Here is a 26,546-nt window from a genome sequence, read left to right on the forward strand (position 1 = left end):
GCGTATCACATCGTATTCAATGACATACTCATGACCAAGTGGCACGGCCTACGATTTCGTCTGTGAAAGTACATGCTTGGAATGCCTAGAAAAAGTTGGCCCGATCCGTCGACGGTTGTCCTCGACTCGCAGATCGACCGATCGCCCGAGTAGAGGCGCCGTCTGCGATGCGAGCGTCGCTGGTGCACGCGTCTCTGGGCTGGTTTGTAGGGAGCGAACGTCGGTGCGTTGTGTAGCGGCTCTGGTCTTGTGCCTCGGATTCGTACTCGGTTGCTCCCGATATACCGGCATACGCACCTGCTTGCTCTTGCACCTCGGGGAGCGCGAGTCGCGGCGACAGGGGCGCTGGTTGATCCACTGAATTCCGACTGCTCCTCCGCAGTCCCGCGAGTGAACGTCGACTCGCATTCGTCGCTACGGACGAAGCTGAATTCTGCCTTGCTTTGACCACGCGTTTGCTTCGAACGATGCTCGGAGCAGCATCTGCAGCCGAGTCCGCATCGTCCGTCAACGTATACCGAACCGTATCCACGCGCGCTCCAATATCACAAGCCGCATCACCGGCAGCCACATCGCGCCGTTCCGACGTCAAGCCCGTCGAGCCTTGACTCGGTTTAGCAAACACATCGTTCAACGAACCGGGCTCCTCGGAAACCACACCGTCTGCATCCAAACCCGAAGACTCGCCAAAGCCGTAGTTCACAACTGTCGGGTCCGCCCAACTGTCGATGACCGTGGTGGTCTGGCTGCTGCGGTTCGACAGCCGATGGCCGACGACTGAAGAGGTCGACCCGGTACGCGATTCAACCGTCGAGCTCGACGTCCGTTGTCGATGCGATGCGCGCGGCCGCGAAATGCTCGAACTGGTCGCTTGCACCAGCGCCACGTCCGAAGAGCTCGACACTTGGCCGAATTCTGGTCGTTCGCGGTCGCGGTCCACATCCGCCGGCTTCGTAGCTCTCGCAAACGCGCCCGCAGAAACAGTGCCTTCTTTCGCCCCTGAACCCTGCAGTCCAGCGACGCCGCCTACCAACGTTCGTGCAGACGTAGCGCTAGTGTGCGTCGAATCACCGTTCACGCCCGCTGCCGCGCTGTGAGCCGTCAAGCTCGGCAAAGGTGGCAATGCTCCTGGCTCTAGAAGTCCAGGCATGCTGTCACCAAAATCGACCATCGAGTTTCGTCGACTGTCGGCGACCGATGTGGAACGCGAAGATCGACGGCTACCAGCTACGCTACTTCGACCGTCCTGGTGACTGCTGCCACGGCTCATGCTGTGCGCCATGGGTCCCGAGGAGATCTTGCGAGACGGTTCGTCGACCGCCAACGAGTTTGGGCTGTTGCTGCCTTCGCGAGGAGGACGCGCAGACCGAGATAGGAGCAGCGGTTTAGGCCCAGCTGAGCGGCTGCTAGGGCTGGCAGACTCTTCACGGAACCGGGACGGGAGGATGCCCATGCGAGCGGCTGCCCTCATGCTGGGAAGCGGCAAGCCGCTCGCGCCGGACTCGCTGCCCTGTCGCTCGATGCTGTCGTCTCCTGCAGTCGAGGAAGAGGGCGAGGTGCCGCGTCTGCCATTCGGTGCCATGCTGATCCGCTTGCCAAAAGTGTCGATGTATTCCACGCGACCTGCTGGGTCGTCGGCGACATTAGGCAAAGGAAAGTCAGGCATCGTGTCTCGCGACCAACGTGCCATATCGGGCGAGTGTGGTGATCCCCATGCCATCGGATGGGCACCGCCGCTCTCGCTGAAGTTCCTCCTCGATCTGGTGAACAGGCCGGCTCCGACTGAACCCAAAGAAACGAAGCGAGCATTAGAGCCGCCGCTCCCTGCGCCTTTCGTGTCAATGGGGAATCTGCGACGCATTGAGCCGTAGCCTTGATTGCTGTAAGGCGACGCCAATGTCTCAGGGTTCGATTCTCGGCTGTTGCGGTCCGCAAAGGCCATCGCTTTGGCCGTTAGATTGGTGCTAGCTTTCGAGAAATTGGCTGCAACATCGCTACTCTGGACCGCTTCTGCGTACTTGGCCAGAAAACCACCGAAAGTGCTCTTTGAAGGTGTCGAGACGTTGCTGGCAGCTGCGTCGGCGCTGCTGGACACGGAAAGATCGGCCTCCTCGGTGGAATCCTGGCTTGGCCGTGGTCTGGCCCTGGAGACAAGCCAACCGCCTTTTGTGGTTGGCACTGCGGTATGGGCAGGCACGGTGGCGCGGGTTGGCAGAGGCGCAACGTCCTGTCTTGGGCCAGTCCAGTCGCGCCAGGCCTGCGCAGCTCTCGCTTTGACAGCCGCTAAGCCAGGATTCGATGCTTCGTCCTCATCAGAGTCGTCCGGTGGCCCCTCGCCAGTGAGATCGGCGGCGAGGCGTCGTTGTCGTGTGAGAGTTGCTGCCTCTACTACGGGGTTGATGTCGTCTTCGGGATATTCTTGAAGCACTCGCATGCCTTCAGAGAAGCCTGCAGACTCGAGATCGGTATTGGACTTGCTGCTGGGCAGATGCTGTTTGATATGCAGAATCATGGACGCGCAAACATCGATGAGAAATTCGATTTTGGCCGAGCCTGGGATGCCAGCTGACTGTTGCTCGGCCAGCAAAGCGTCCCAGATTCGCAGCACGGACGGAAGGGAGAGCTCGGTGCTGAGGAGACAAGCGAGCCAGCGTAACGAATAGTACGGGAGACGCGGATCGAGAGAGGCCGTTTGCAGATCACGCCACAATGGTGGATCGAGCCACTTGATGCGGAGACTGAAGCGTCGAAGAGCGCCTGCCATACCGGAATGCGAATGGTGCGGCAGAGGCGCGGTACCTCGAATCTGTTGATCGACCCGGTCAAAGTCGTACAATTCTCGCATTTCGGCTATCAACGCTGAGAAGCACCAGAATGCGTCGGCCTCTGCATGGGTGGTGTGGTTGGCTAGATCAACTTGGTTGTCCCACGGTCGGTAGGCCGTGCCGTGGGTGCTTGTCACGATTTCCTGCTGCGAGTTGCTAGGCGTGATGGCGTCATCGACTGTGTGTGGGTATTGTGCAGAGCCAAAGACGTATAGCAAGGTGAAGAGAGCCTCGTTCATGCCTTGCACATAGCCGATACTAGGATTAAGAAGGGCAAAGAGGTAGAGAATGCGTAAAAGGGAATGCCAATTGCGTGAAGTAGGGATGCCTGTGGGGGGGACGTGCGATTTAGGCGAATGCTGGTCAGCGGCGAGCGCAGCCTGCGTGTGTGCTGATGCTGGGACAACGTGCTCAAGTGGCAGGCTTTTTTCGGTTTCCAGTGCATCGCTTGCAGATACAAAAGAGTGGTGTGAAGACTCGCGCGACATGCCACTGGGAGATGGAGGGGAAAGCAGGATAGGGGGGCTTTTGATAGGTTCGTCAATGACGTGCGATGCAGCATTTGGACCTGCGAGATCGGTGGAGGTCTGCACATGTAGGATCCGAGTTGGAGAGTACCGTGAGCCACTTGACGAGCCTTTCGCGGCGATGCGCTCGAGGGAGAGCTGCTGTGCGTATTCATGGCTGATAGCCGCAAGTCGATGCAAAAGATTGTCGCATGAATCGAGTCGCTCAACGGGAATGGCAGTCGAGTGTTGTTGCGTCATGTCGGTATCAGGAAGCGGTACGATGGGACATGATGCACTCGGTTGAGGTGAAGCTTGATAAAAAGCAAAGCCATTCTTGCGCGAGCGGACCAGGTCCTTGTAGATCTGATCGAGAAGACAATCGTTGTTGGTTAGCTGGCTGGCGTGAAGAGGTCGATCAGATGGGCCCGCAGGAGGAGAAAGATCGTTGAGGAACTGGTAGTATTCCTTACGCCTCTTTGCAAGAGTAGAGGACCACTCCTTCTTTTCTGGAGGCAGGTAGCCGAGCAGCACCTTCCAGGCCTGAGCTCGAAGCCAGCTGGGTGAATCTGGAAGACCGCCTCGAAGGATAAAGTGACGCAAGCTGTACAGATCCGCAGTGGTATGGCCAGGAAGCAAGTCATTGGGATCGAGAAGCTGATGGAGCGAGCGATCTCGATTGGCAGTAGCATCAGCAGCAGCTGGATTGCGGCTGCGAGCCTGGGATGAGCTCATGATGGAATGCTTTGTGGTCGATGTATTGACGACATGTGCGGCTGACCGAACGGAATGTTCGTGTTGGAGACTTGTTCGGATGAAGCCCTTGGTTGCTGACCGACGACGGTGCGGAAGTCAGCTCGTGAGGATGCGAAAGAAGAAGCGCTTCAAGGAGGATGTGGTGAGCGAGATGTAGGAGTAGCAAGCAAGATTCGAGTGTTGCTCAACACCAGATCGGATCTGAGCTGAGTAATGTGATGGCAATGCGAGCAATGAGCGATTGTCGGTTTTGCCGAGTGTCGTTGATGGTGTTGACAGAAGTCGTCACATGAGTGATGTGATGGACAAGAACAAATCGCCAATCGCCAATCACAAATCGTGAATGTGAATCGTGAATGACGCACAATCGCGAATAATCACGAATCATGTTCTGAATCGTGGATCTGAAATTTTCCAGAGTCACTATCAGTCACAGTCACGAGTGAGCGTTGTAGCGTTGTAACACTTCCTTCACGCTTTTAGCTGCGCACGGCACAACACATGCGACACGCGAGGTGCGACAACTGTGCACTGCAGATCAACACAGCAGCGTAGGTCAAGTTAGCTGCTCCTCGTAACCCGTGACTGTGATAAGACGACATGCACCACACATGACGCACAACTGTCCCCATTCACGAATGTTCACGCAAAATAGAGTCGGCGCTGTGGCTATCTGCTTCAAGCTACGTGGCAGACCAAGACCGAGCGTCAAGGTCCACGTTGCCGAATTGGTTGCTGAGGCGGGTGTCCGTTTGACTACCATTTGAATGGCTCTATCAGATCACTCACGACTGTGTCGGTCGACAAGCTTGGCGGCATCTAAAAATTTCGCAATCAGCCATCACAGCGGTGGCTAAGTATGCATCTCAATACCAAGGGCCGTTTCGCTGGGTTCAAGGATGACTGAGAAGAAGCTTTGCTCCTGTATTCCCGATTGCAGATGCCATGTACAGTATAACGCCGTGCCAAGCGGGAGTGGTGCCCCTAATACTGTAGCTCATGGCTTTTCGCGAGGTCGTCGGTAGAGGAAGAAAGAAGGGTCCAACGCAGATAGAGAGACGCTGGCTTCTCACTCGTGACCAACACTCGCGACTCACGCATGGGTCAGGGGTCAAACAGAAACAAACAACATTCGTGATTTGTGATTCGTGATTCGTGAATCACGATTTGGACTTGAACTTGACGCTTGATTGAATCGTGAATGGACCTGGTTTTCATTTGAGAAAGCCAGTCTCACTCAAGTAAGTTTGTAATCTATGTCCAATAAATACACCAATTCATGTTTCGTAAGTTCCTCTGACTGTCTTTTGCTGTGCTGTGCGGTGCTGCAAGCTGTTGCATGACTGATAGAAAAGCCCAGGATCAGCGCGGTTCGGCCGTCTCTGTATAATCGCGATTATTTTACTTTCTACTCGTCACTCACGACTGTTCGTAGTAACAGCACACCAAGCAGCTTCCTTTCACTTTGTGACGCGCGTGTCGTGGATTCCCGATTCACGATTCGTGATTTACGGTGCATGAGTGTTATGTTTTACAGCACGACAGCTCGCAGCAGCAGCAGCAGCACCAAGTTTCAGTCCGACCAATGCAAGCTCACAGCCTGCCGGAGAAATATCGCCGAGTCCAATCCACGAGCTTGAATGCACCCAAAGCTCACGTCTGGATCCTCATCATTGACACCATCAACCTTACCTGATCTCGACTCCTTTCCATCATCCGACATTATTTGCCTCTGCGTTGCCTGCTCATCCTACCGCTACATCCACTCGCTCCAGATTTGTCGCCACACTCATCTCGACCCGTGCCATTTGGATGATAGCTTGAGCGCTGTTATTGTTCACCTCTCCTCCCCTCCCCCATCATGGCGATCTTCAAGAGAAACCCTCGCGCGACCGATGCAGGCGACGCAGTACAGAACGGCTCCTCCAATGACGCAGACAGCGACGCTTCATCCGCCAAAGGTCTCCGCAAATTTGCCCAGCGTAAACCTGCCAATACCGCCTTCAAGCAGCAGCGTTTGAAAGCATGGCAACCCATCCTCACTCCTCGCACCGTCCTGCCCGCCTTTTTCCTCGTCGCCATCATCTTCGCACCCATCGGTGCCGTTCTGTACTACTTTGCCGAGAAGGTCAACGAGTTTAGCCTTGACTACACCCAGTGCTCCACTGCACCCGCCGTACCCACACAGGCACAAATCCCTTCCTCCAAATACGACTACCAGTTGCACGACAAGAACACGTCTAACTTCCAGCCTCCCACCTGGTCGTGGGACGCTTCCACCCGAACCTGCAACCTCTACTTTAGCGTCCCCGCACGTCTCGATTCCAGCGTGTTTCTCTACTACAAGCTCACAAACTACTACCAGAACCACCGACGCTACGTCAAGTCGTTGGACTCGGATCAGTTGAAGGGCAACGCCGTCGCCTACGGTACCATCTCCGGAGGAACGTGCAAACCAGTCGATGTGGACCCGTCTACGCAAAAGATTATCTACCCATGTGGATTGATCGCCAACTCGGTGTTCAACGACACGTTCGGTGATCCCGTATTGCTCAACGTGGCCGGTTCGAATTCGCCCAATCAGACATACGTCATGAGCGAAAAGAACATCATCTGGCCCGGAGAGAAGGACAAGTATTCCAAAACAAAGTACAACGCCGACCAGATCATACCGCCTCCCTATTGGCAAGGTGCCACCGGCAAGTACGGTTACGGCAGCGGCTACACGGACGACAACATCTTTGACCCCAGCCAAGACGAACACTTTATGGTCTGGATGCGCATCGCCGGCCTCCCAACGTTCCGCAAACTGTACAAGAGGAACGACACAGCCGCCATGGAACCAGGAAGGTACCTTTTGCAAGTGGTCGACAACTATCCCGTCGCAATGTTCGACGGCACCAAGTCCGTAGTCTTCAGCACAAGCAGTTGGGTCGGTGGCAGAAACCCTTTCTTGGGCCTCTCGTTCATCGCCGTCGCCGCATTCGCCGTATTGCTCGGTCTCGTGTTTACAGCAAGGCATCTCATCAAGCCCAGAAAGTTGGGCGATATGAGTTACTTGAGCTGGAATCAGCCCGAGAACAAATCATCATGAAAGTGCTCCAGTTTGGATTCCGTGTGGTTGGTATCGTTCCTCTTCTGTTTTCTCAGTGGCAATGCACAATGTGTTATCGGATGTGGTTTATGACAGCGTTCAAGCGCAAGTGCGTACGATTGCCAAGGCGAGTGAGATCGTACGCGAATACAGTGTGGAGGAGCATCTGATTTCGACGAGCCAAACCTTAGGCAGCCGTGTCGTTGGTGATGCCAGGTATGCTCTTTGACTCGCTGTCTGGCCAGTTGGGCATCAGATGGTTTGAGGGTATGCCGTAAGGATGGAGGATCTTCTGTGCCACCTGATCGCCCGCTATGGGGAGTGTGACGTCTGGATCGAGTGAGCTGCTGACTGCATCCAGCAGGCCTAGCTGTACGAGCGCGTTGGCTTGATCCCAATACAGGCTTTCGTAAGCCAATTTGTCACCGCGCAGATTGACGATGCCCACCATGGGGATGCGCAACTTGCGACCTGTCGGTGGTACTCCGGGTAGAAAGTAGTCGATCTGCGTCGTGTGTGTGCAACTGAACAGCATCTCGTCGATGATACGGTCGCTTCCTATCGTGCGAGAAATCGGGATGAGCGTTGTATCCGGCGGAGACACCGAGGTAAAGTGGTGCTGGTAGAAGCGCGCAAGTTGCTCAAAGCCTGCACCGCCGGTCAGGCATGCGACGTGGTTGACATACGGCTGCGCCACCATGGTCGTCATCGTCTTTGCAGCATCGCGAGTAGCAAATTCAAAGTATGTATGTTGGTCCCAAAGCTGTTCAAGCGGGAAACGTGGTCCCATAGTCGATTTGAGCAGAGCTACAGTGCGAGAGTAGCTCATGGCCGCTGCACTTCGGTGTGCATCGTTAACGCTCGAATCCTGAGCGAAGGCAAAGTCCTTGGTATGGTGCGAGAATGGGAATGCACATCCCCAAACCGAAGCATCTTGGTCCACGCCAATCGAAGCATAGGTGAAGATCGAGACCATCTTGGCCTTGATGGGACCCAACGATGCTTGAAATTGGCACAGCTCGGGATGGAATGGTAGAGCGTCTTGTGGAATTTCGCCCTTTTTGGCTGCTCGCACCAGAGCATCTACCAGCTCTTGGTCTGACTCTGGCAAGTGCGAGAGAAACGGGTACTCTGAGATACGCCCAACCGCTTCGAGTACCTGGCTTTTGGTGAGTTGCGCGCCGTAGGCTACGACAGCGGACAGGCCGCCACGATGCGAACTTTGCATGTGCAGCGCATGCGTGACATCGGCATCCTGCCGCTCCAAGCCGAAAGCGATGAGAGCGGTAAAGTTGTTCCAGCCACCGTGAATGTGGGAATCGATAAGGTGGATGAGGTTTCTAGCAATACACCAGCCGTTGGTGACGCGCGAATGTTGGTCAACAGTGTACTGCTCGGTTTCAGCAGCAGCTGGTCGACGTCGAAGAGCTTCAAGCGAGGCGGAACCGGGTGTAGTGTCTACCAACACCACCTGGTAGCCTTCTTCAGAAAGGTTGGCTGCAAGACCGTGCGTGCCTGTATGCCATGGACCGAGAACCAGCACAGTCGGTGCTCTGCCAGCCATCCTGGCTGCGTCTACCGCCGATTCGAACGTCTTGAACTGTATCTTGACCGACATTGCTCTTTCTGATCTGTTTTCGATTACCTAGATGGTTGTAGGGCGGAAAGCTGAGCTGGGGCTGATCCGGTTACGACTGTCTTTCGACCAGATCGTGTCTGTCGCATCCACGGCGGCTACCCGCGGGTTGGTTGCTACAAGACTCGTGGCTTCTAGAACTACTTGCCCTTTCTGACATGACCCAGTTACCACGAGCGTGCAGCTGCGTATCATGAATTCCAGATTCGCCGTGTCCGCTGCGCTAAACGGAGCGTTTGCCAAAACAAATCACGAATCACGCTTAGCCGCGGAAATGGCGCGCGACTCACACTCACGACTCGTGACTGATAGGTAACCGAGCGTACACACTCCCGTGTCTCGATGACTGCACTCCACTTATCTCGCAAGGGCGACGTCCGCTCACAACTCTCTATTCGACCGTGTCCACGAAAGTGTTGTCTGCACAACACTCACAACTCAACCATGTTCTCTTACAAAGACAAGAGGTTCTTGCAATGTCAATCGTGAGACTCTTTTGAAGCTACATACGGCGAATGGAAATATTCGTGATTGTAAACCGACTTATTGCGACTCCTTGGCAGCTTCGTCTCGCAGCAATCGTCGGAGAATCTTGCCCGAAGGACTATTAGCGTGTTCAAAAATGAAGACAAGTCAGGACGTCAGCAGTCTGCAGATTGATTCCATGAAGAAACTATGCCCTTGCCAATCGACATACCTCTTGGGGATCTCTTCCAGCACCTTGACACCGCCGCGAAGGCGTTTGTGGTTAGCTACCTTTTTCGCAGTCCACTCGATGATCTCTTTCGCCACCGCTTCTGGATCTTCGTTCTTAGCGACCTCTTCCTTTAGCACAACATACGCTCGTGGCAATTCGGTTGCCTGCGCCTTGTTATACACTCCAATTACAGCCACGTCGGCAATCTTGGGGTGCGACAAGAGCGTCGCTTCCAGCTCGGCAGGAGGCACCTGGAAGCCCTTGTACTTGATGAGCTCCTTCTTGCGGTCAACGATCCAGAAATAGTTGTTCTTCATGATGGCAATGTCGCCCGTCTTGAACCAGCCGTCCGGAGTGATGCAGTCGTCGGTTGCCTCCTTGTTGTTGAGGTAGCCCTTCATGATGGTAGGGCCACGCACCCAGAATTCGCCGGGCTTGCCATTCTCGCCCTGCTCGAAACCGACATCGTTGCCATCGTCATCCACCAATCGTCCCTCTACACCAGCAATGAGTCGTCCACAAGTACCCATGTGAGCATGGTAGTCTTCCGGCTTGGCGAACGTCGCCGTTGGCGAAGTCTCGCTTAGTCCCCAGCCTTGCGTGACGCGCAACCCAGGATGCGCAGCTTCCACTTCCATACTCAGCTCGGTTCCAAGCGGTGCTGCACCAGACATGACCCACTTGAGACTCTTGAGGTCGTACTTCTTTGCGCGCGGATCCTTTGCCAGCAGAACCAGAATCGGCGGCACCACGTAGCTGATGTTGCACTTGAACTTTTCCACCGCGGCGCAAAACACGCCCAGGTCAAACTTGGGCACTACGACACACTCGGCTCCGATGTAGACGCCCTTACACATAAATTTGGCCAATCCAAAGATGTGGTAGAAGGGCAGCACGCCAATGTAGCGGTCATTGGGGCTGATAGCATCTCCGAATGTGTGGACGATAGCGGTGGTAACTGCGGTCATGTTACCGTGTACCAGCTGGACGCCCTTGGGTTTGCCACTCGTACCGCTCGAGAATACAATAAAGGCATCCTCAGTGCGGTCGTCGACCACCTTGTGTGTCTCGAGACGGTCGTCGCCGAGCAGCGTTCGTGCGTCTTGCTCGCCCTTGTCGTCCTTCTTGAGGCTATCGCCGTCATCCAAGATCCAAAGACGGTTCTGACCATTTGTGGACTTGAGGCTCACCTTTGCGAGCTCCAGTCCGTCTCGCACCGTGTTGAGAACGCTCTGGTGGCAGAAAATGTACTCGATCTCAGCTTGTTGAACTGGATGAACGAGTTCTTCGGCTCCATATGCTGGGTTCAGGGGAACCAGCACCACGCCTGCGCATAGACCAGCATGGACGACCCAAGGGTATGCGGTGCTGTTGGGAGAGATGATGCCAATCCTCGCTCCAGGCCTCAAGCCAAGCTTGTTCCGCAAGGCGTATGCGAGTCGTCGCGAATCATCGTAAAGCTGCTTGCGCGTGATTTTTTTGCCGTCTAGTCGATAAAAGACTGGCTTGTTCTCATCCACCTTGTTCGGATTGCTGTGGAGGAAGTCGAACAAGTTGCCGCGCTGCACGCGTGGCGGATCCGGTTCGAGCGACTTGAGGATCTGAGGCGCCATATCGGTGACTTTGAGAGAAAGCTCGAGGGTGGGTAGAAATGCGGACGATCAGCAAGGTCGAGGTGGGTGGTTTATAAACGAGAGAATACTGCGCAAGCTTACTATGAAGTGGCAGTAAAGCGGGGAAAAGGAGCATGTGGCAAGTGGTGGGGTCCAACTCAAACGTCTCTCTGCAAGTAGCCGCTCGTGATTCGTGATTCAATTCGGCGCCCGTAGTCTTGATGAGATTCGAGATTCAAGATTATGATTTATGATTCGTGCTTCGTGATTTGCACAGACGAGCTCCAACTTTCACTGTAACTTTTCCTGCACTCTTTCATCTCTTGCGTGCGGCATGCGGCTGTGAGCGGTGATGTTTGGATAAACTTCTGGCAAGCTCGTAAGGCAACACCGCGCGCGTCGGGATGGGTTCCGTGGTTGTCGAGCCAAAAATCAAGGCGTGACACGCACGACGGTAACCAACTCACTACTATCACGAGTCACGAGCCAGCGGTGTACCGGCAAACCGGGGTTGTTTCTCGCCTGAACTTAGGCCAATTTAACCGGGACCGCGGACCGTTCTGCCGTTTGTTAGAGCGTTAGCGCTCCAAACAGGTATAAAACGTTCTGGTATCCTCTTTTCGTCGCTGACTTACAAGGGTTACCAGCAGTCGCGAATACAGCACCCGTTCGAGCCGCAAGCTTTAGGCTCGGCTTCATTTCAGGAACCTTGACACCCAATCGCATTGCGTGCCACAAGTACCGACGTTTGTTCAGATCATCGAGCACGACTGCTGTGCTATCACATTAATCCGAGCTAACACTATCTCAGAGCTTAGGACACATCGACCACAAGTTGGCACGCACTGAGCTGCAGCGTGAAGCGTGAAGCGTGAAGCGTGAAGCGGGTCAAGACATCGATTTCAATGCAGGAAGCGTCGCAAAATATGTGTAATACAGCTCAGTACTGGCGCTTGAAGGGGGGAACGGGCTTGCACTCGGCCTCATCGAGGGTCGTGCTAATGACACCTCGGTAGTCGAGCTTGACCTTGTCGCCGGTGCCCTCGTGCTGCCAGGACAGAGTGTGACGCATCCATTGCTCGTCATCTCGGTCAGGGTAGTCCTCACGAGCATGAGCACCCCTTGACTCCTTTCGGGCAGCAGCCGAGTGCATGGTCTGAGTTGCGCAGGTCAGCAGGTTCTTGAGCTCGAGCGTTTCAACCAGATCCGAGTTCCAGATCATGGAGCGGTCCTGAATCGAGACATCGGGGAAGGTCGAGTACACCTTGTCGATCTTCTCGACACCCTCGTCGAGCGTCTTCTGCGTACGGAACACAGCGGCGTCAGACTGCATGACACGCTGCATGTCGTTGCGGATATCAGCGGTGGTCTTGGTGCCGTTGGCGTTTCGCACCCAGTCGAGGTCGTTGATTGACTTGGCACCCGCGTCACCCTTGAGCTCCTTGTGCGGCTTACCGGGATCGAGGTTCTCCTTGATGTGGTTGGCACAAGCACGACCAAAGACGACAATGTCAAGCAACGAGTTGGCACCCAGACGGTTAGCGCCATGCACCGACACACATGCAGTCTCACCGGCGGCATAGAGACCAGGAACGATCTTGTCCTCGCCGTTGGGGCCCTTGGTGATCACCTCACCGGTGTACTTGGTGGGGATACCACCCATGTTGTAGTGCACCGTAGGAAGCACAGGAATAGGCTCCTTGGTGACATCAACACCGGCAAAGATGGCGGCGGTCTCCGAGATACCAGGGAGACGCTCGTGGAGAACCTCGGGCGGCAAGTGCGAGAGCTGCAGGTAGATGTGATCCTTCTCGGGGCCAACACCACGGCCCTCACGGATCTCGATAGTCATGGAACGCGAGACAACGTCACGCGAGGCAAGATCCTTGGCGGTAGGAGCATATCGCTCCATGAATCGCTCACCCTCCGAGTTGAGCAGGTAACCACCCTCACCACGCGAACCCTCGGTGATCAAGCAACCAGCACCGTAGATACCGGTAGGGTGGAACTGAACGAACTCGAGATCTTGCAGGGGAAGCCCAGCACGCGAGACCATAGCCATACCGTCACCAGTGCACGTGTGAGCCGAAGTGGCAGAGAAGTAAGCACGTCCGTAACCACCGGTGGCAAGAACGGTCTTGTGAGCACGGAAGCGGTGAATGGTGCCGTCCTCCATGTTGAGTGCAGTAACACCGACGCACTCGCCGTCCTCCATGATCAAGTCGAGGGCAAAGTACTCGATAAAGAAGTTTGTGTTGTGTCGAAGCGACTGACCATACAGGGTGTGCAGCATGGCGTGACCAGTTCGGTCAGCGGCAGCGGCACATCGGTACGCCTGACCACCCTTGCCGTAGTTGAGCGACTGACCACCGAAAGCTCGCTGGTAGATCTTGCCGTCCTTGGTTCGGGAGAAGGGGAGACCGAAGTGCTCGAGCTCAATAACAGTACGCGGAGCCTCACGACACATGTAGTGAATGGCGTCCTGGTCACCGAGCCAGTCGGAGCCCTTGACAGTGTCGTACATGTGCCACCGCCAGTCATCCTCGGTCATGTTTCCAAGCGCGGCGTTGATACCGCCCTGGGCGGCAACGGTGTGCGAACGGGTAGGGAAGAGCTTGGTGATACAAGCAGTGTTGAGACCGGCCTCAGCAAGACCGAAGGCGGCACGGAGACCAGAGCCACCGGCACCGACAACGATAGCATCGTACTCATGGTCAATGACAGGGTAACCCTTGGCGGCGTCAAGTGGGGTGGCGGCCTCCTTAGCACGGAGAGGCTGAGAAGCAATGATGCGCGATGCCTTGGGGGTGGAGTGGAAGCCAGCGACTCGGTGCGAAGGGGTGACAAGGCTAGAGGAAGAAGGCGCACGCGCAACGGCGCGCGAGAGCGACCTTGCGAAGATCATGGTGATGTGGTTCGACGACTGCAATCAGACGGGTGCGTAGAATGCGTCCCAGATGCAGATGGTACTACAAGAGGGAGTTGTACGAGATCGAGGATAATTAGGGATGGGGATGGTATGAGAGGAAGGCGTGTCAACAGTGGACAAGGTGCATTGACATTTGTGCAAGATGTTTCTTGCCATCGGAAGGCGATGGATGAGCTAACAACCCTACGGCTGGGCGTGTCAACCACTTGCGGGGCGAACACAAATTACTCACCTGCCCTTGCACACACACAGACACGCAACAGCCGAAGAAGCAGTCAGCAGTCTCTACAGGTCTCCAACCACGGCTCTTGAAACGCACTTTTGAAAATCACTCACCGTCTTAACCAATGCGATGGCGCTGATTCGTGGACAATGTTCGCAGCCTTCCCAGCCGGAATGGCCCTTCTTCCCCGTTCGCCGCGTCACAGTTGTAATTGAATTTTATATAATAAACCGCGTGCCGTTTCTCTTAGCCTTTCAAACTAGCGAAACGAGATTTCCTTTTTTTTTTTTTTTTTCTCTCTTTCTTTCTGAGCGGAAAAAAGTAGCGCGCCAGCATGCGAGCCTTCCAACGGCAAGCTTTGGTAAGCCCCGCAAAATGGGTCTTTGTGTGATTTCCGTTCAATTCCGCAGCGTCGCTGAACCGCAGTCCGACTTGTACCGAAGTGTGACAGTGTTAGAGTTTTCAAACGTAATCAAACTTCTGATGACCACAGATGACTAAACCAGACTAGCGAGAAGAGAGAGAGAGAGAGAGCAAGGGTCCAACGCTCCAATCACGAATCACGAATGTGCAAGAAAGCTGCAGAGCTTCAGCTGGAAGCACAAAGGTTACCTTGTCGTTGCTATCCTCACATGCACACTCGGTCCAGCCGCACTGCCAGCACCTTGCCATGGCGCTGATTATCGTATCAGGTCTAGCCAGCTCTGGCCGCTCGACCTGTTCTGCGCTCATCAAAGAGGAACTGGAGCGCCGCATCAAGGACTCAGGAGCTGGATCGTCCTCGCCCGCACAAGTTCAAGCACCGAACAGGGTGGTCATCGTCTCGGATCATGACGTTCACATCACACGCTCGGCTTATGCATCACAGCGCACTGAGAAGCCTGCACGAGCATCTTACCTCTCTGCTGTTACACGTGCATTGGGCAAAGATACTCTTGTCATTGCCGATGGTGGAGCTGGGCTGAACATCAAGGGCTTCCGGTACCAGCTCTGGTGTGCTGCACGAGAAGTCGGCGTGCGCTGTCTATCTATCCACGTCCATGCACCGCCTCAAGTCTGCAGATACTGGAACGGCAAACGAAGGATAGAACAAAGTGAAGAGGCGAGCTATGATGATGAGACGCTCGACAGCCTCCTCATGCGTTTCGAAGAGCCCAACGCGATGACACGGTGGGATTCGCCGCTCATCATTGTTCCGACCATCCTGAACACGCCCACAGATCAAGATCAAGACGCGAGCTCGTCCCTGATAAATGACAACTGCATCAGCGTCGAGCCAATTCCCTTCGACGATATCTGGGACGCAGCTACCAAGGGCTCGATTAATAAGGCGCCAGAAGTGGTCGCTCCGACACGTTCGACCACGGCCAACTATCTCTCAATCCTCGAATCCTCCACCCAGACCGTCGTCTCGTGCATTTTACAACATCAATCATCGCTCGGTTTGCAACCAGGCGCGGATATCCCGATAACCCATCCAAGCTTGACAGGGGGCCCTTCCCTCGCGTTCTCACTGCCAGCTGACAAGCCAGTGACCATGGCTTCATTACAGCGGATCCGACGTCAATTTGTCCGCATGCACAGCTCTGGTTCTGCTCAGATCAACGAACTTGGATCTGCCGCCAGGTCCGAAGGTGTGCACTTTTCTCTCACTTCCCAGGTAGCGCTGAACGGCTCAAAGTCGGCGGCGTTCAATGCGGCTCAGCCGGCCTCGACTGAATATGCCATCGCCAAGCGCTTCCTCGCCTTCCTCGAGGGTGCGCTATAACATACAGGCATGCAAGCCTCTGCTTCCTTGTCATCTCGCTGTTTGTATTTGTATCTGCTCAGCTTCTCTCATAGACAACCAAAGGCATTAAAGCATTCATCACATGCCAAAATAATCGGGGTGGCATCTTTTGGCTTGCCATCGTGAATCGCGAATCACACCACAGTGTATCGGCCCGTTGTGCCAGGGTTCCTTGCTTCGGCCTCGAGCACGGCCTGCGTCGCTTCCACCAGCAGACGCTGAATCTCGCGCACCGCATCCTCCACCATCGACTTGGTGTTTGACTCGATCAGCAGCTGCAGCTTTGGCGGCTCGCCTGGTTGCGGCTCTGTGCCCTCCTTGTAGAAGACGCCCTTGTTGGTGATCGATGCTCCCGTAGATTCGATCAAGTGTCTCATCGTCTCCTTATTGGTGACTCTCCATCGCGCTCGCTGCGGGAAGTCGTTGATCGGCACGATCGCGTGGTAGTCGGTCGCATCCGGGTCGCGAGCTTTGCGATCCTTGTGCTTGTCTAGCTCAGAGTTCTTAGCTGCCTCCTTTCGGGCATTGGCCTGCCTGCGGATGTTTTCCAGCACAGCGGCGAGCTTGGTCGTATCTGCACCGTGTGCCTTGGCAGCTTCGAGCGCCGCTTCTTGAGCTTTGAGCTGTGCTGCCTCTTTCAACTCTTGCTCCGGTTCCGCTTTGCTTCTGGCAGCGGCAGCAGCAGCAGCAGCAGCGGATGCCTCTTGACTTGCCGAGAGTGTTTTGTTGTCCCGCACAGACTCGGGTGCCGCGCCTTGCATAATCTCAATCTTCATGCCCTGGATCTTGCTCAGCTGGTCCTCACTACTCGATGCTCCAGGTGGCGCGCCTGTTTTGGCTTTGTCCTCGCTCGAATCGCCCGCCGCGGCTGCCTTGGCGTCATCATCCGCTTCGCCGTAGGCCGACTTTTGCGCTTTGAGTGTCTTTTCGCGATCTAGTTCAAACCGATCCAAACCCTTGCCACCAAAACCGGACCCAGCCGCCTTGGCCTTGCCGGCCGCAAGCTTCTCTTTGAAGGATGCTGCCATAGCCTCGAGTTCTGGCGGAACATGTGCTGCACTGGCTTTGAGTGCTGCGATAATGTCTCGTGCGTATCGGTCCTGCTCGGGCGTAATAAAGGTGATGCATGTTCCCTTTTGACCTGCACGACCGGTTCGTCCAGCGCGGTGCACATAGTCCTCCATGTGGTTGGGTACGTCGTAATTGATGACCAGTTTGAGCTGCTTCACGTCGAGGCCACGCGCAGCGACCGAAGTGGCTGTGACAATGGGCACATTGCCCGCTTTGAAGTCAGAGATGGTTTCGTCGCGATCCACTTGATCCTTGCCACCGTGTAGCGACATAGTTACATATCCTTTGCGAATCAAGTCCTTGAGCAAGTCGTCGGCAGCCTCTTGACGATCAACAAAGATGAGTGTACGTGCATCCTTTTCTCGGTTGTATAGCTCGCCGAGGATCTCGAGGAGACGATGGAACTTGGTGTCTTCGGAGCGCACCTCGACGATCTGCTCAATCTCAGCAGCTACTACGCTGCGACCACCGACAGTGATTTCAAGCGGCTTGTTCTTCAGTACCTTGCGCGCCAGCGATTCCATTTGTTTTGGAAACGTGGCGGAAAACAGCACCGTCTGACGATCTGGGCGAATGTTGTTGAGGATCTTCATGACCTGCGGCTCGAATCCCATGTCGAACATACGGTCGGCTTCGTCGAGCACAAGGTAAGTGACACGATAAAGGTTGGTGACGCGGCCTGAGTTAGCTGTCAACAGATCGATCAGCCGGCCCGGGGTTGCCACCACAATGTCAGCCGTCTTTTTCATCTCGGCAATCTGCTCTGAGATGGGTGCTCCTCCGTACACGCAAGCGGCGCGAAGGCCGAGAGCCTTGATGAAAGGTCGCATCTCGCGGTAGATCTGGACGGCAAGCTCGCGAGTGGGCGTCATGATGATGCCGACAGGACCCTCAGAAGGCTCGACAGGACGTTGATCTTTGATGTGCCGGAACATGGGCAGAAGAAAAGCCATGGTCTTGCCCGAGCCTGTCTTTGCCACGCCGATAATGTCTCGGCCGGACATGATCGCCGGCATTGCCTGGCTCTGAATCGGAGTGGGAGCAGAGTAACCGAGACGCTTAATCACATCCAAACAGCTTGCAGGTAACCCGCAATGTGACCACTTGGTGAGAGGCTTGGGGCAGTCCCTGCCACGCACTGTGATGGCGTCCATCTCAAGGCGGATCTGATTGGCCAGCTCTTCCGACATGTCTTGAATCTCGGCAGGAGGGTGATAGAAAGCTTTGTTGAATGGTTCGTAGTCGATGGCGGAATGATCAACGGTGACAAGATCCTTCTTCTTGACCTTTTTGGCTGCTAGCGCCAAGAGGTCCTCTGTCGCCATACCAACGCGGTCGAGCTCGTCGAGCTCCTCGTATTGGTCTTCGGCTTCGCCGTCACTATCATCTCGTCCTAGCACAACCGCTTTCGATTTGGCTTGTGTCCGTTCGTGGCCGCCGCTGGCGCTAGCCTTACGTCGATCGTCGTCGTTGACCTGTGCCACTTGGCTCTTGACAGTTAACATGAACGCGTCTAGGGGGTCTTCCTCTTCGTCGTCATCGTCCACATCCATGGCAGCAGCGCTGGAGCCTTGGGTAGGTGGCGCAACTCCGAGCTGGTGATCATCATCCTCGGCATCAACGCTAGTTGTAGCTATGTGAGCCGTGTCGATAGATGGATCCAGAGGGGGCAAATCACCGAGACGACTGAGATGTATCCGCTTTGACGACTCCGAAGCGTCGTCCATCATGGTGCGCGACCGGTTCTGCGCTGTGGTCCTAGATGGATCCGTTCGTAAAGACAGCGTTCGCAAGCCAGCAGCATTGATAGAGGTTGGAGCGGTTTGTGGCGTCGATGAGGAAGAGAAACTTTCTGTGCGCTGTGAGGAAGGCGCTACAGCACTGGCGATGGACCGAGCTCGCTGCCTGGCTTCCTCGAGCGCCTTTTTAGCAGCTTGCTCCTTGCGCCACGCTTCCAGTCGCGCCTTTTTTGCAAGCTTTGCTTGCTCTTCGGGCGAGATGGAGATACCGGTGGACGGAACGATTGGAGTAGAAGATGGTAGCGAGGGCGGCGGTCCAGGCGCCATACCAGGTGGAGCGACGATTGGTCTGGATGGAAGCTGCGTATTCAAGCTCGATCGCGTCGGATCAGATACATGAACAGGCGCTGCAGCGGTTGGAGGGGTTGGTGCACCCTCATCCCACCGCCTTCTGCCGCCTTGTCTGGGCGCCCCTTCTACATGAAAGCGCCGGCCATCGGGGGAAGGTGCGGCTTCGATAGGGGAGTCGTGATCACGCCTGTCCCGTTCTCGGTTGCGATCACGGTCGTGCCGCCTATCATGGCCAGAACCATTCGGGTAAGGATCCGTGGTGTGATCACGATGACTGCGCGAAGAGGAGTGATACGAAGAAGGAGAACGAGAACGGCGTCTAGTTGGCGCGTATCCATGGCTTCTGTACGACGAGGACGAGGAATCATGCTTACTGTTACGAGATCGATGGTGAGAAGAAGAGGAAGAGTGACGGTAGTCGTCGCGATTATCGTAGCCGCTCATAGTTTGCAGGTGACGATGCCCTCACGGGTTTCGTAGGAAGATGAGCTTGCAGAAGAGCTTTTCAGCGACGCTGAGTTCAATTGCGAGACATGCCAGCGTTGTCGATACTTGATTCTTGATTCAACCGTGCTTGCTGATTGAAAAGCTGCGAATCAGCTTACCGATGGTGTCGAGAAGAAATGAAGTGGAGATGCAGACGACGCCAAAACGTGAAATGCTGGCTCAGGCCCCACACAAGACATGCGCGATAGTCTTCTCAAGGCGCACACACACACTCGCGTTTTTCACGTTTCTCAGCTCAGTCAGGTGTGAGTGAGAGGCACGAGGGTCCAACAGAAAACTGACTCCTGTTACGTCGTTGCTCCTTTTCTTTGGGATGTGCATTCACGATTCACGATTCGCGATTTCACAGATTCTCCACTTGACTTTTTCAAATTTCGCTGAGCACAAATCACGAATCATAGACGATGCGGCTCTGGGACAAAAAAAAATCTATAGAAAAATCACCGAGACCGGTGGAAAAAACCAGGGGCTTGCAAGCCAGTCAAAGTGAACCATTCGTGATTCGTGATTGTCGTATCAAGGCTAGCTTCTCTTGTCTCGCTCTTCTCTGTCATCACGACAAGCACGTTCACTCTACGACGAAGCCACATCTGTGGCTCAGAAAAGGTCCAACGGTATCTAGCTCGCCCTAGCTAGACCGCACCATTCTAGTCCTGGCCAAGTGCATTGACCCAGCAAACCAAGCTGCTTCAGGTCCTGGCTTGTAGCGACACACCTGCGAAGTTCAAGGCCGAGAACTCACTTTGATTCACGATGCCCGTCTCGACCAATGAAAAGGAGTTTGGCGCTCAGGACTTTATCGCCTTCGACTTCGGCGCAGATCAAGACGACGCTGGTGTCGCCCCTGAATCATCAACGCAATCGAAAGCAAGTCGTGTGCCCAAGGAAGCTAAGGACGGAAGCGTATCGCAAAAGGGCAAGAAGCGCAAGGCAGACGAGCGTGAAGACGATGGACGCTCTAAAAAGGAGCGAGAGATGGCTCGCTCGCGCCATACACCATGGTCCGCAGATGTAGAATGGAACAAATGCCAGAACGGTGCAGAAGCGTTGCATCGCGAGCTCATCGCATTCGATTACTGGATGACCCCCACCGCCGCAGAGCACGAGACTCGCTGTATGGTCATCGAGCTCATCAGTCGCGCCATCAAGTCTCAATTCCGTGACGCAGAGGTGTACCCTTTCGGAAGCCAGGAAACCAAGCTTTACCTGCCTCAAGGCGATCTCGACCTGGTCGTCGTCAGCAACTCCATGGCCAACTTGCGCGTACAGTCGGCGCTTCGCACTATGGCTGCCTGTTTGCGACGCCACAACCTTGCCACTGACGTTCAAGTGATTGCCAAGGCCAAGGTGCCCATCATCAAATTTGTCACCACCTACGCCCGTTTGAAGGTCGACATTTCGCTCAACCACACCAACGGTCTCACCACGGCCAGCTACGTCAACAGTTGGCTGCGCAAGTGGCCTCACATCCGACCGCTCATCCTGGTTGTAAAGTATCTGCTCATGCAGCGAGGCATGAGCGAAGTTTTTTCGGGAGGTCTGGGAAGCTACAGCGTAATCATCATGGTCATTAGCTTTCTGCAGCTCCATCCAAAAGTGCAAAGGGGCGAGATCGATGCCGACAGAAGCTTGGGCGTCCTCCTCCTCGAGTTCTTGGAACTCTACGGCAAAAACTTTGGCTACGATAACTGCGGCATTTCCATCCGTGGTCGTGGCGGCTATTTCAGCAAAGCTCGTCGTGGATGGAAGGATGAGAGGCGCCCCTTCATGCTCTGCATCGAGGATCCGCACGATCCCTCGAACGATATCTCGAAAGGTTCGTTCGGCATTATCAATGTAAGATCGACTCTAGCAGGTGCCTTCGACATCCTCACTGCTGCAATTTGTCAGCAAGCCAACGAGGGAAGCTCGTCATTGCAGAATGGCACGGGCGCCAAGGGTCATGGCGATCCGTCGCGTAGCAAGCACCGCCGTTTCTCTGTTGATTCCGATTCCGATTCCGATGCTGAAGCGAGGCGGGCGCTGGTGCGCGACTCGACCGCTCAAGGCGGCAAGGACGACAAGGACCCTAATAGCCTCCTCGGCACCATCCTTGGCATCTCAAACCCAGTTGTCCGGCAGAGAAAGGAGATGGAGGAGCTCTACTACTCTGGCTCGCTTCAGTTCAAATTGGGGAGACCAGCACCTCCACGTAGTCCGCCTCCAGCGCGACCCTCCACTTATTCCCGGGAACAACCTCTAGAGTCCCGTGCTTCTGCGTCCGCCTCTTTGACAGCAAACGACCGATCCTCTGGCAAGGCCAAAGTCCGAAGCGACACTGGCGTGGTCTCGATCGATGATGTTAGAGGCACAGCCGGGCGCGGCCAGATGCCCATTTTGTCCATCCGCGGAGCTGCTTCTGCAGCGAACAAGTCTAGCGGTGCGTCGGCCACGACGAATGGACGAGAGGCAAGGCGTCGGCAGGAAGCCAGTATTGCAGTCCCGCAAGGTGTAAGCCAAGATGCTTCCAATCATGTCAGTTCGAAGAAAGCAAGGCGCGAAGCGGATAGCGACGAAGAGGACTCTCGGTACAGCGCAGGCCGATCGGCGAAAGCCAACGCAAATGGTTCTGCAAGCAAACGCGCGCGCAGGGTTCACTCCGAGATCACGCAGGCCGACCTGGAAGACTTGTCCCAAGCTGCGCCATCCACATTCGTGTCTGAAGAAGACTCGGACGACCAGATGGCGCGTGACGACGACAAGATGCAACTGCCCACGCTCTCTGGCACCAGCAGCGCCAAGTCGTCGCCAAAGCTGGGCACCGCGCCAGCGAGAGCCCTGTCCCGCATCTCATCGCGCACCAAGAATGATTTCTGGACCGCGAAAGGTGTTGATCACAAGTCCAACGAATCTTCGCTCTCTCCGCCACCCTCGAGTAAGGCTGTGTCAGATCAACAACCCACTTGAACTCAATTGTAGCTCTTATGCTCTTTCAATCCACATTCAGGGTTGTTGCTACAATTATGCATGTGTGAGCATGACCAGGGGACATTGGGTGAGAACACGAAACGTTGTTCAATCCGACCGTTGAGATCACTCCCAATCGGAATCCTCTTCAGACTCCTCGTTTTTGGCCTGGACTGTTTCGGCTTGCTTGACTGCCGGAGTAGTGGGCATGGACAATTGCTCCGCCGCTTTTCCTGTCGAGGATGTGGTTGAAACAGCGATTTCGGAGCGAACAGCTGCAGCTTCCTCGTCGTCTTCGTCCCACGCAAAGTCTTCCTCCTCCGACGTGGCGTCAGTTGCAGCGACTGTCTGTGTCTTTGCATCCGTACTACCTGGTCTGGCTTTTCCAGACGGTTGGGATTGATTATCCGCGGCAATCGGCGGGGCTGTCTTTTCGGCAACGTCCGACCCACTGTAAGTCGAATCGGACTTGGCAGCTGTCGACTCGGCTTCTGCACCTCGTTCCTCTGGCGGCACAATACGTACCAATTCGCCAACGAATTCCTTCATGTCCGACTGCACCTCCCGCGCAAAGCTCTCGGTAGCCTGCAGATAACGATTGGCCAGCTGCTGGGATTCTTTGAGATCCAGGTGCGGAAGGTGGGACTGAATGGTCAGCGAGAGCTTCGAGAGCGACTCCTGCAGCTTGATCGGGTTGGTAGTTCTAGTGGCATCATTGGGCTCGTTTGAGGTTACAGGTGATGACACGGATTGCAGCGTTGATGTCAAGGAGTGTTGGAGCTGAACCAGGCGCGGGTCAGAGGTGAGTTTGGAAAAGAGTGATGACATCGAAGCGCCGAGAGTAGGACTCTGATTCGCGCCTTCTGCATCATCGGAAGGCGCCACTGCTGATGTGTGGTTATCGATGGCCCTCTGCTTTCCTTTGCTGACCTCAGAGCGACTCGCCGAGTCCGTCGACGAGGACTCAGCACTGAGGTCCTCTTTGGCTCCTTGTGGCTGCTGACTGTGGTCTCGCGCCTTCTTTTGCGCTTCACCAATCGAAGATTCGAGCTTCGCATATTCGCTCTTGGCATAGTTGACAATACCACCTCGGGTTTCCATCTCCTTTCGTGCCTGTGTGATCGAGTCTTGCGACTTTTTGGCAAAGCCAGACCACCAGCTTGAGATGTTGCCAACCAGCTTTTCCACATTCTGGTCAAGTTCAGTTTTATTCACTGATTCGTTGCCTGTAGGAGTGCTGCTTCCATCGACGCTGCCATTTGCAGCCATAAGACCGGGATCGTAAATGTCCATTTTGTCGTATCGAGAGAAGACAGTGGCGATGATAAGGTTGATGATTAGAATCAAGTCAGGTCATCCGACTCGTGACTGCTGAGCACAAAGGCGCTTGCGGGGCTGCGTTGAAAGTCCGAGTTCCGAGCAGATTGAAAGTAAAAGAAGGAACAGAACGCAATCACGACTCTGCTTTGGAAGAAGAACGGTGAATAGACGTGTCATACACCAGCTACTCGAAGCAGATCTGCCAGAATGATCAAGCTGCCATCGCAGGCAGCGTGTAGAGCCTGTTTTGGTACCAGACGGGCGGCGCGACCAGCTCAAATCCATGCAAGGGTGCAGCATCTCACCTCCCAGGTAAACTTTGTGAGACGATGTATCGTCGACTCATCGTTCGCCTTAGCCACGAGTATTGTCCATGCGAGACCAGACTCTCAATCCTTTTCGACGTCAATCGCTGTCAAGCTTGGTGCTACCGCTGCGAGCCGATTTCCAGCAACCATCAGCATACTGGGAAAAGAATACCCGACCGACGATTACACCAATATCCCAGCCTCGATCCTGTCGCGCCTTTCCACCACGCCTCAGCTTCCTTACACCAAGAATCACCCTCTAGCTCTTCTACGTGATCAGCTCGAGGCTTCAGTCGGACCAAAATACACGGCTATTCACGCAGCATCACCCGTGGTCACTACCGAACTTAATTTTGAGGATCTCGGCATCGCCGCGGATCACCCTGGCCGCAGCCCTACCGATACCTACTATGTGAACCGTAACACGTGCTTACGCACCCACACATCAGCACACGAAGTCGAGACGTTCCGCAACAAGCACGAAAGATGGCTGCTCACGGCCGACGTGTATCGCCGCGATGAAATCGATGCTTCGCACTACCCCATCTTTCACCAGGTGGAAGGTGCGGCCATCTTTGCTCACGAGGACTACGCGATCGGCGGCAAGGTAGAGGCAGAATGTCAAGAGATGGAGGCCAAACTGGCCAAGGCGAATTTCGAGATCCAAGACCATGTAGGTCTGTTGGAGGCCGGAGGATACCAGAGCCATCACGATCCTCGTGAAGCGGCGCTCGCCGTACGTCACCTGAAGGCAACACTCAACGGTCTTGTCTTGGACTTGTTTGCCGATCGACATGCTTTTGAGACGGCGCAAAAGGGAGGTTCGTCAACCGACCCGCTGCGCGTCCGCTGGATCCCGGCGTTCTTCCCGTTCACGTCGCCGTCTTACGAGGTGGAAGTGTGGTTCCGAGGCAAATGGCTCGAGATCTTAGGATGCGGTGTGGTGCAGCAAAGGACGCTAGACAAGGCAGGTGTGCCGGATCGACTCGGTTGGGCATTTGGTCTCGGTCTGGAACGCATCGCCATGGTGCTCTACTCGATCCCGGACATTCGACTTTTTTGGACGCAGGACCCGCGCTTCTTGGGTCAATTCGCTAGCACAAGCAGCAACGAGGTCTCAGCAGCTGGAGGTCAAGCCAAGCGCAGTTCTGGAAAGCCAAAGTTGTTGACGTTCAAGCCGTACTCCAAGTATCCACCGTGCTACAAGGATGTCTCTTTCTGGTTGCCACAAGAGCGTGCATTCCACGAAAACGACCTGTTCGAGATCGTTCGCGACCGAGTGGGCGATCTGGTTGAGGATGTGGTCAAGATCGATGACTTTGTGCATCCCAAGACGAAGAAGCAAAGTCTGTGCTACCGCATCAACTACCGGTCCATGGATCGATCGCTCGAGAATGACGAGGTGAACCAGCTTCACTCGGACGTCCTGAAGAAGCTCGTGGATCAGCTTTCCATCGAAATTCGATAGTCAATTTGTCATGGAAGGCTTTGTTGCACATTGTACTGTACTGTGTGACTGTAATTCCAACATCACCTCTCACTCTCTCTGTGTGTCTCTCTCTATCCCCCTCTGACCTTGTGCATTGGCCGTTGGGATTGGCGTCGTTGAAAGGCAAGAAGTGAAGCAGGGTCCAGAGTCAAGTAAGAGTTGCCATCTCGCTCAACGCCTAAGCAGCATCAAGGTTGTCTCACACTCAAAATGCTACACAAACTAACGAATCGTGAATCGAGCTTAGCATGTTATAAGTCACGAGGATGGGAAGCTAGCTCTCTAGCAACGCTCACGATTCTGCCCGTGCCCCGTGCCCCGTGCCCCGTAGCCGCCTCTCTGTTTCTTTCCTTTTCCTTTTCCTTTTCCTTTTCCGTTTGTTTTTGTTTTTGATTTTCTTCTTCTCAAAAGACAAATCGTGAATAACATTGATGGGCGTTGGCGTTGAATCAGCCGAAAAGCAAGCGAGGATGCCATGCGTGAGCGACCAACACGTCCGTTTCCGGAAAGCGGAAATCCAGAGTAAGCATGAGTATCAATAAAAATGCGAGTCGAGGGTGAAAGAGACAGAGTGCAAAACGCGGGGCGAGGCCCACACACAGAACAGCACGGCGGCCACTGTTATAGAATATATTGCTCGCCGACATCGTTGTGATTCGCCATATTCACGTTCACCAAGACCTTCTCGACGCTTTGTCAACTTGCTCTAGACTATTTATCATTCACAGTTGTCATTCTTTTGACCGC

At 54.9% G+C, this 26,546-nt stretch overlaps 10 protein-coding genes across 10 annotated transcripts; 4 read left to right on the top strand and 6 right to left on the bottom strand.

Annotated features, from left to right (window-relative positions):
* Positions 1-85: 85 nt before the first annotated feature.
* On the bottom strand, positions 86-4,066 carry UMAG_01168 (uncharacterized protein; the record flags this gene model as incomplete). Its single annotated transcript, XM_011388808.1, has 1 exon — positions 86-4,066. One exon carries the CDS (start codon positions 4,064-4,066, stop codon positions 86-88), a length of 3,981 nt encoding a protein of 1,326 aa, XP_011387110.1.
* A 1,882-nt stretch (positions 4,067-5,948) lies between these two features.
* Positions 5,949-7,181, top strand: UMAG_01169 (uncharacterized protein; the record flags this gene model as incomplete). Its single annotated transcript, XM_011388809.1, has 1 exon — positions 5,949-7,181. One exon carries the CDS (start codon positions 5,949-5,951, stop codon positions 7,179-7,181), a length of 1,233 nt encoding a protein of 410 aa, XP_011387111.1.
* Positions 7,182-7,368: 187 nt separating this feature from the next.
* UMAG_01170 (uncharacterized protein) lies at positions 7,369-8,799 on the bottom strand (the record flags this gene model as incomplete). The annotated part of the gene is made up of 1 exon (XM_011388810.1): positions 7,369-8,799. The coding sequence occupies one exon, from the start codon at positions 8,797-8,799 to the stop codon at positions 7,369-7,371; it is 1,431 nt and encodes a 476-aa protein (XP_011387112.1).
* A 561-nt stretch (positions 8,800-9,360) lies between these two features.
* Positions 9,361-11,127, bottom strand: UMAG_01171 (uncharacterized protein; the record flags this gene model as incomplete). The annotated part of the gene is made up of 2 exons (XM_011388811.1): positions 9,361-9,421; positions 9,515-11,127. 2 exons carry the CDS (start codon positions 11,125-11,127, stop codon positions 9,361-9,363), a joined length of 1,674 nt encoding a protein of 557 aa, XP_011387113.1.
* Positions 11,128-12,067: 940 nt separating this feature from the next.
* On the bottom strand, positions 12,068-14,032 carry UMAG_01172 (putative succinate dehydrogenase flavoprotein subunit SDH1; the record flags this gene model as incomplete). Its single annotated transcript, XM_011388812.1, has 1 exon — positions 12,068-14,032. One exon carries the CDS (start codon positions 14,030-14,032, stop codon positions 12,068-12,070), a length of 1,965 nt encoding a protein of 654 aa, XP_011387114.1.
* Positions 14,033-14,949: 917 nt separating this feature from the next.
* On the top strand, positions 14,950-16,047 carry UMAG_01173 (uncharacterized protein; the record flags this gene model as incomplete). The annotated part of the gene is made up of 1 exon (XM_011388813.1): positions 14,950-16,047. The coding sequence occupies one exon, from the start codon at positions 14,950-14,952 to the stop codon at positions 16,045-16,047; it is 1,098 nt and encodes a 365-aa protein (XP_011387115.1).
* Positions 16,048-16,202: 155 nt separating this feature from the next.
* Positions 16,203-19,673, bottom strand: UMAG_01174 (uncharacterized protein; the record flags this gene model as incomplete). The annotated part of the gene is made up of 1 exon (XM_011388814.1): positions 16,203-19,673. One exon carries the CDS (start codon positions 19,671-19,673, stop codon positions 16,203-16,205), a length of 3,471 nt encoding a protein of 1,156 aa, XP_011387116.1.
* Positions 19,674-20,489: 816 nt separating this feature from the next.
* Positions 20,490-22,682, top strand: UMAG_01175 (uncharacterized protein; the record flags this gene model as incomplete). Its single annotated transcript, XM_011388815.1, has 1 exon — positions 20,490-22,682. One exon carries the CDS (start codon positions 20,490-20,492, stop codon positions 22,680-22,682), a length of 2,193 nt encoding a protein of 730 aa, XP_011387117.1.
* Positions 22,683-22,808: 126 nt separating this feature from the next.
* Positions 22,809-23,975, bottom strand: UMAG_01176 (uncharacterized protein; the record flags this gene model as incomplete). The annotated part of the gene is made up of 1 exon (XM_011388816.1): positions 22,809-23,975. One exon carries the CDS (start codon positions 23,973-23,975, stop codon positions 22,809-22,811), a length of 1,167 nt encoding a protein of 388 aa, XP_011387118.1.
* A 234-nt stretch (positions 23,976-24,209) lies between these two features.
* Positions 24,210-25,778, top strand: UMAG_01177 (phenylalanine--tRNA ligase; the record flags this gene model as incomplete). The annotated part of the gene is made up of 1 exon (XM_011388817.1): positions 24,210-25,778. The coding sequence occupies one exon, from the start codon at positions 24,210-24,212 to the stop codon at positions 25,776-25,778; it is 1,569 nt and encodes a 522-aa protein (XP_011387119.1).
* Positions 25,779-26,546: the final 768 nt, after the last annotated feature.

This window comes from Mycosarcoma maydis, chromosome 2, assembly GCF_000328475.2.
Source record: "Mycosarcoma maydis chromosome 2, whole genome shotgun sequence".
In the NCBI taxonomy this organism is placed as follows: domain Eukaryota; kingdom Fungi; phylum Basidiomycota; class Ustilaginomycetes; order Ustilaginales; genus Mycosarcoma; species Mycosarcoma maydis.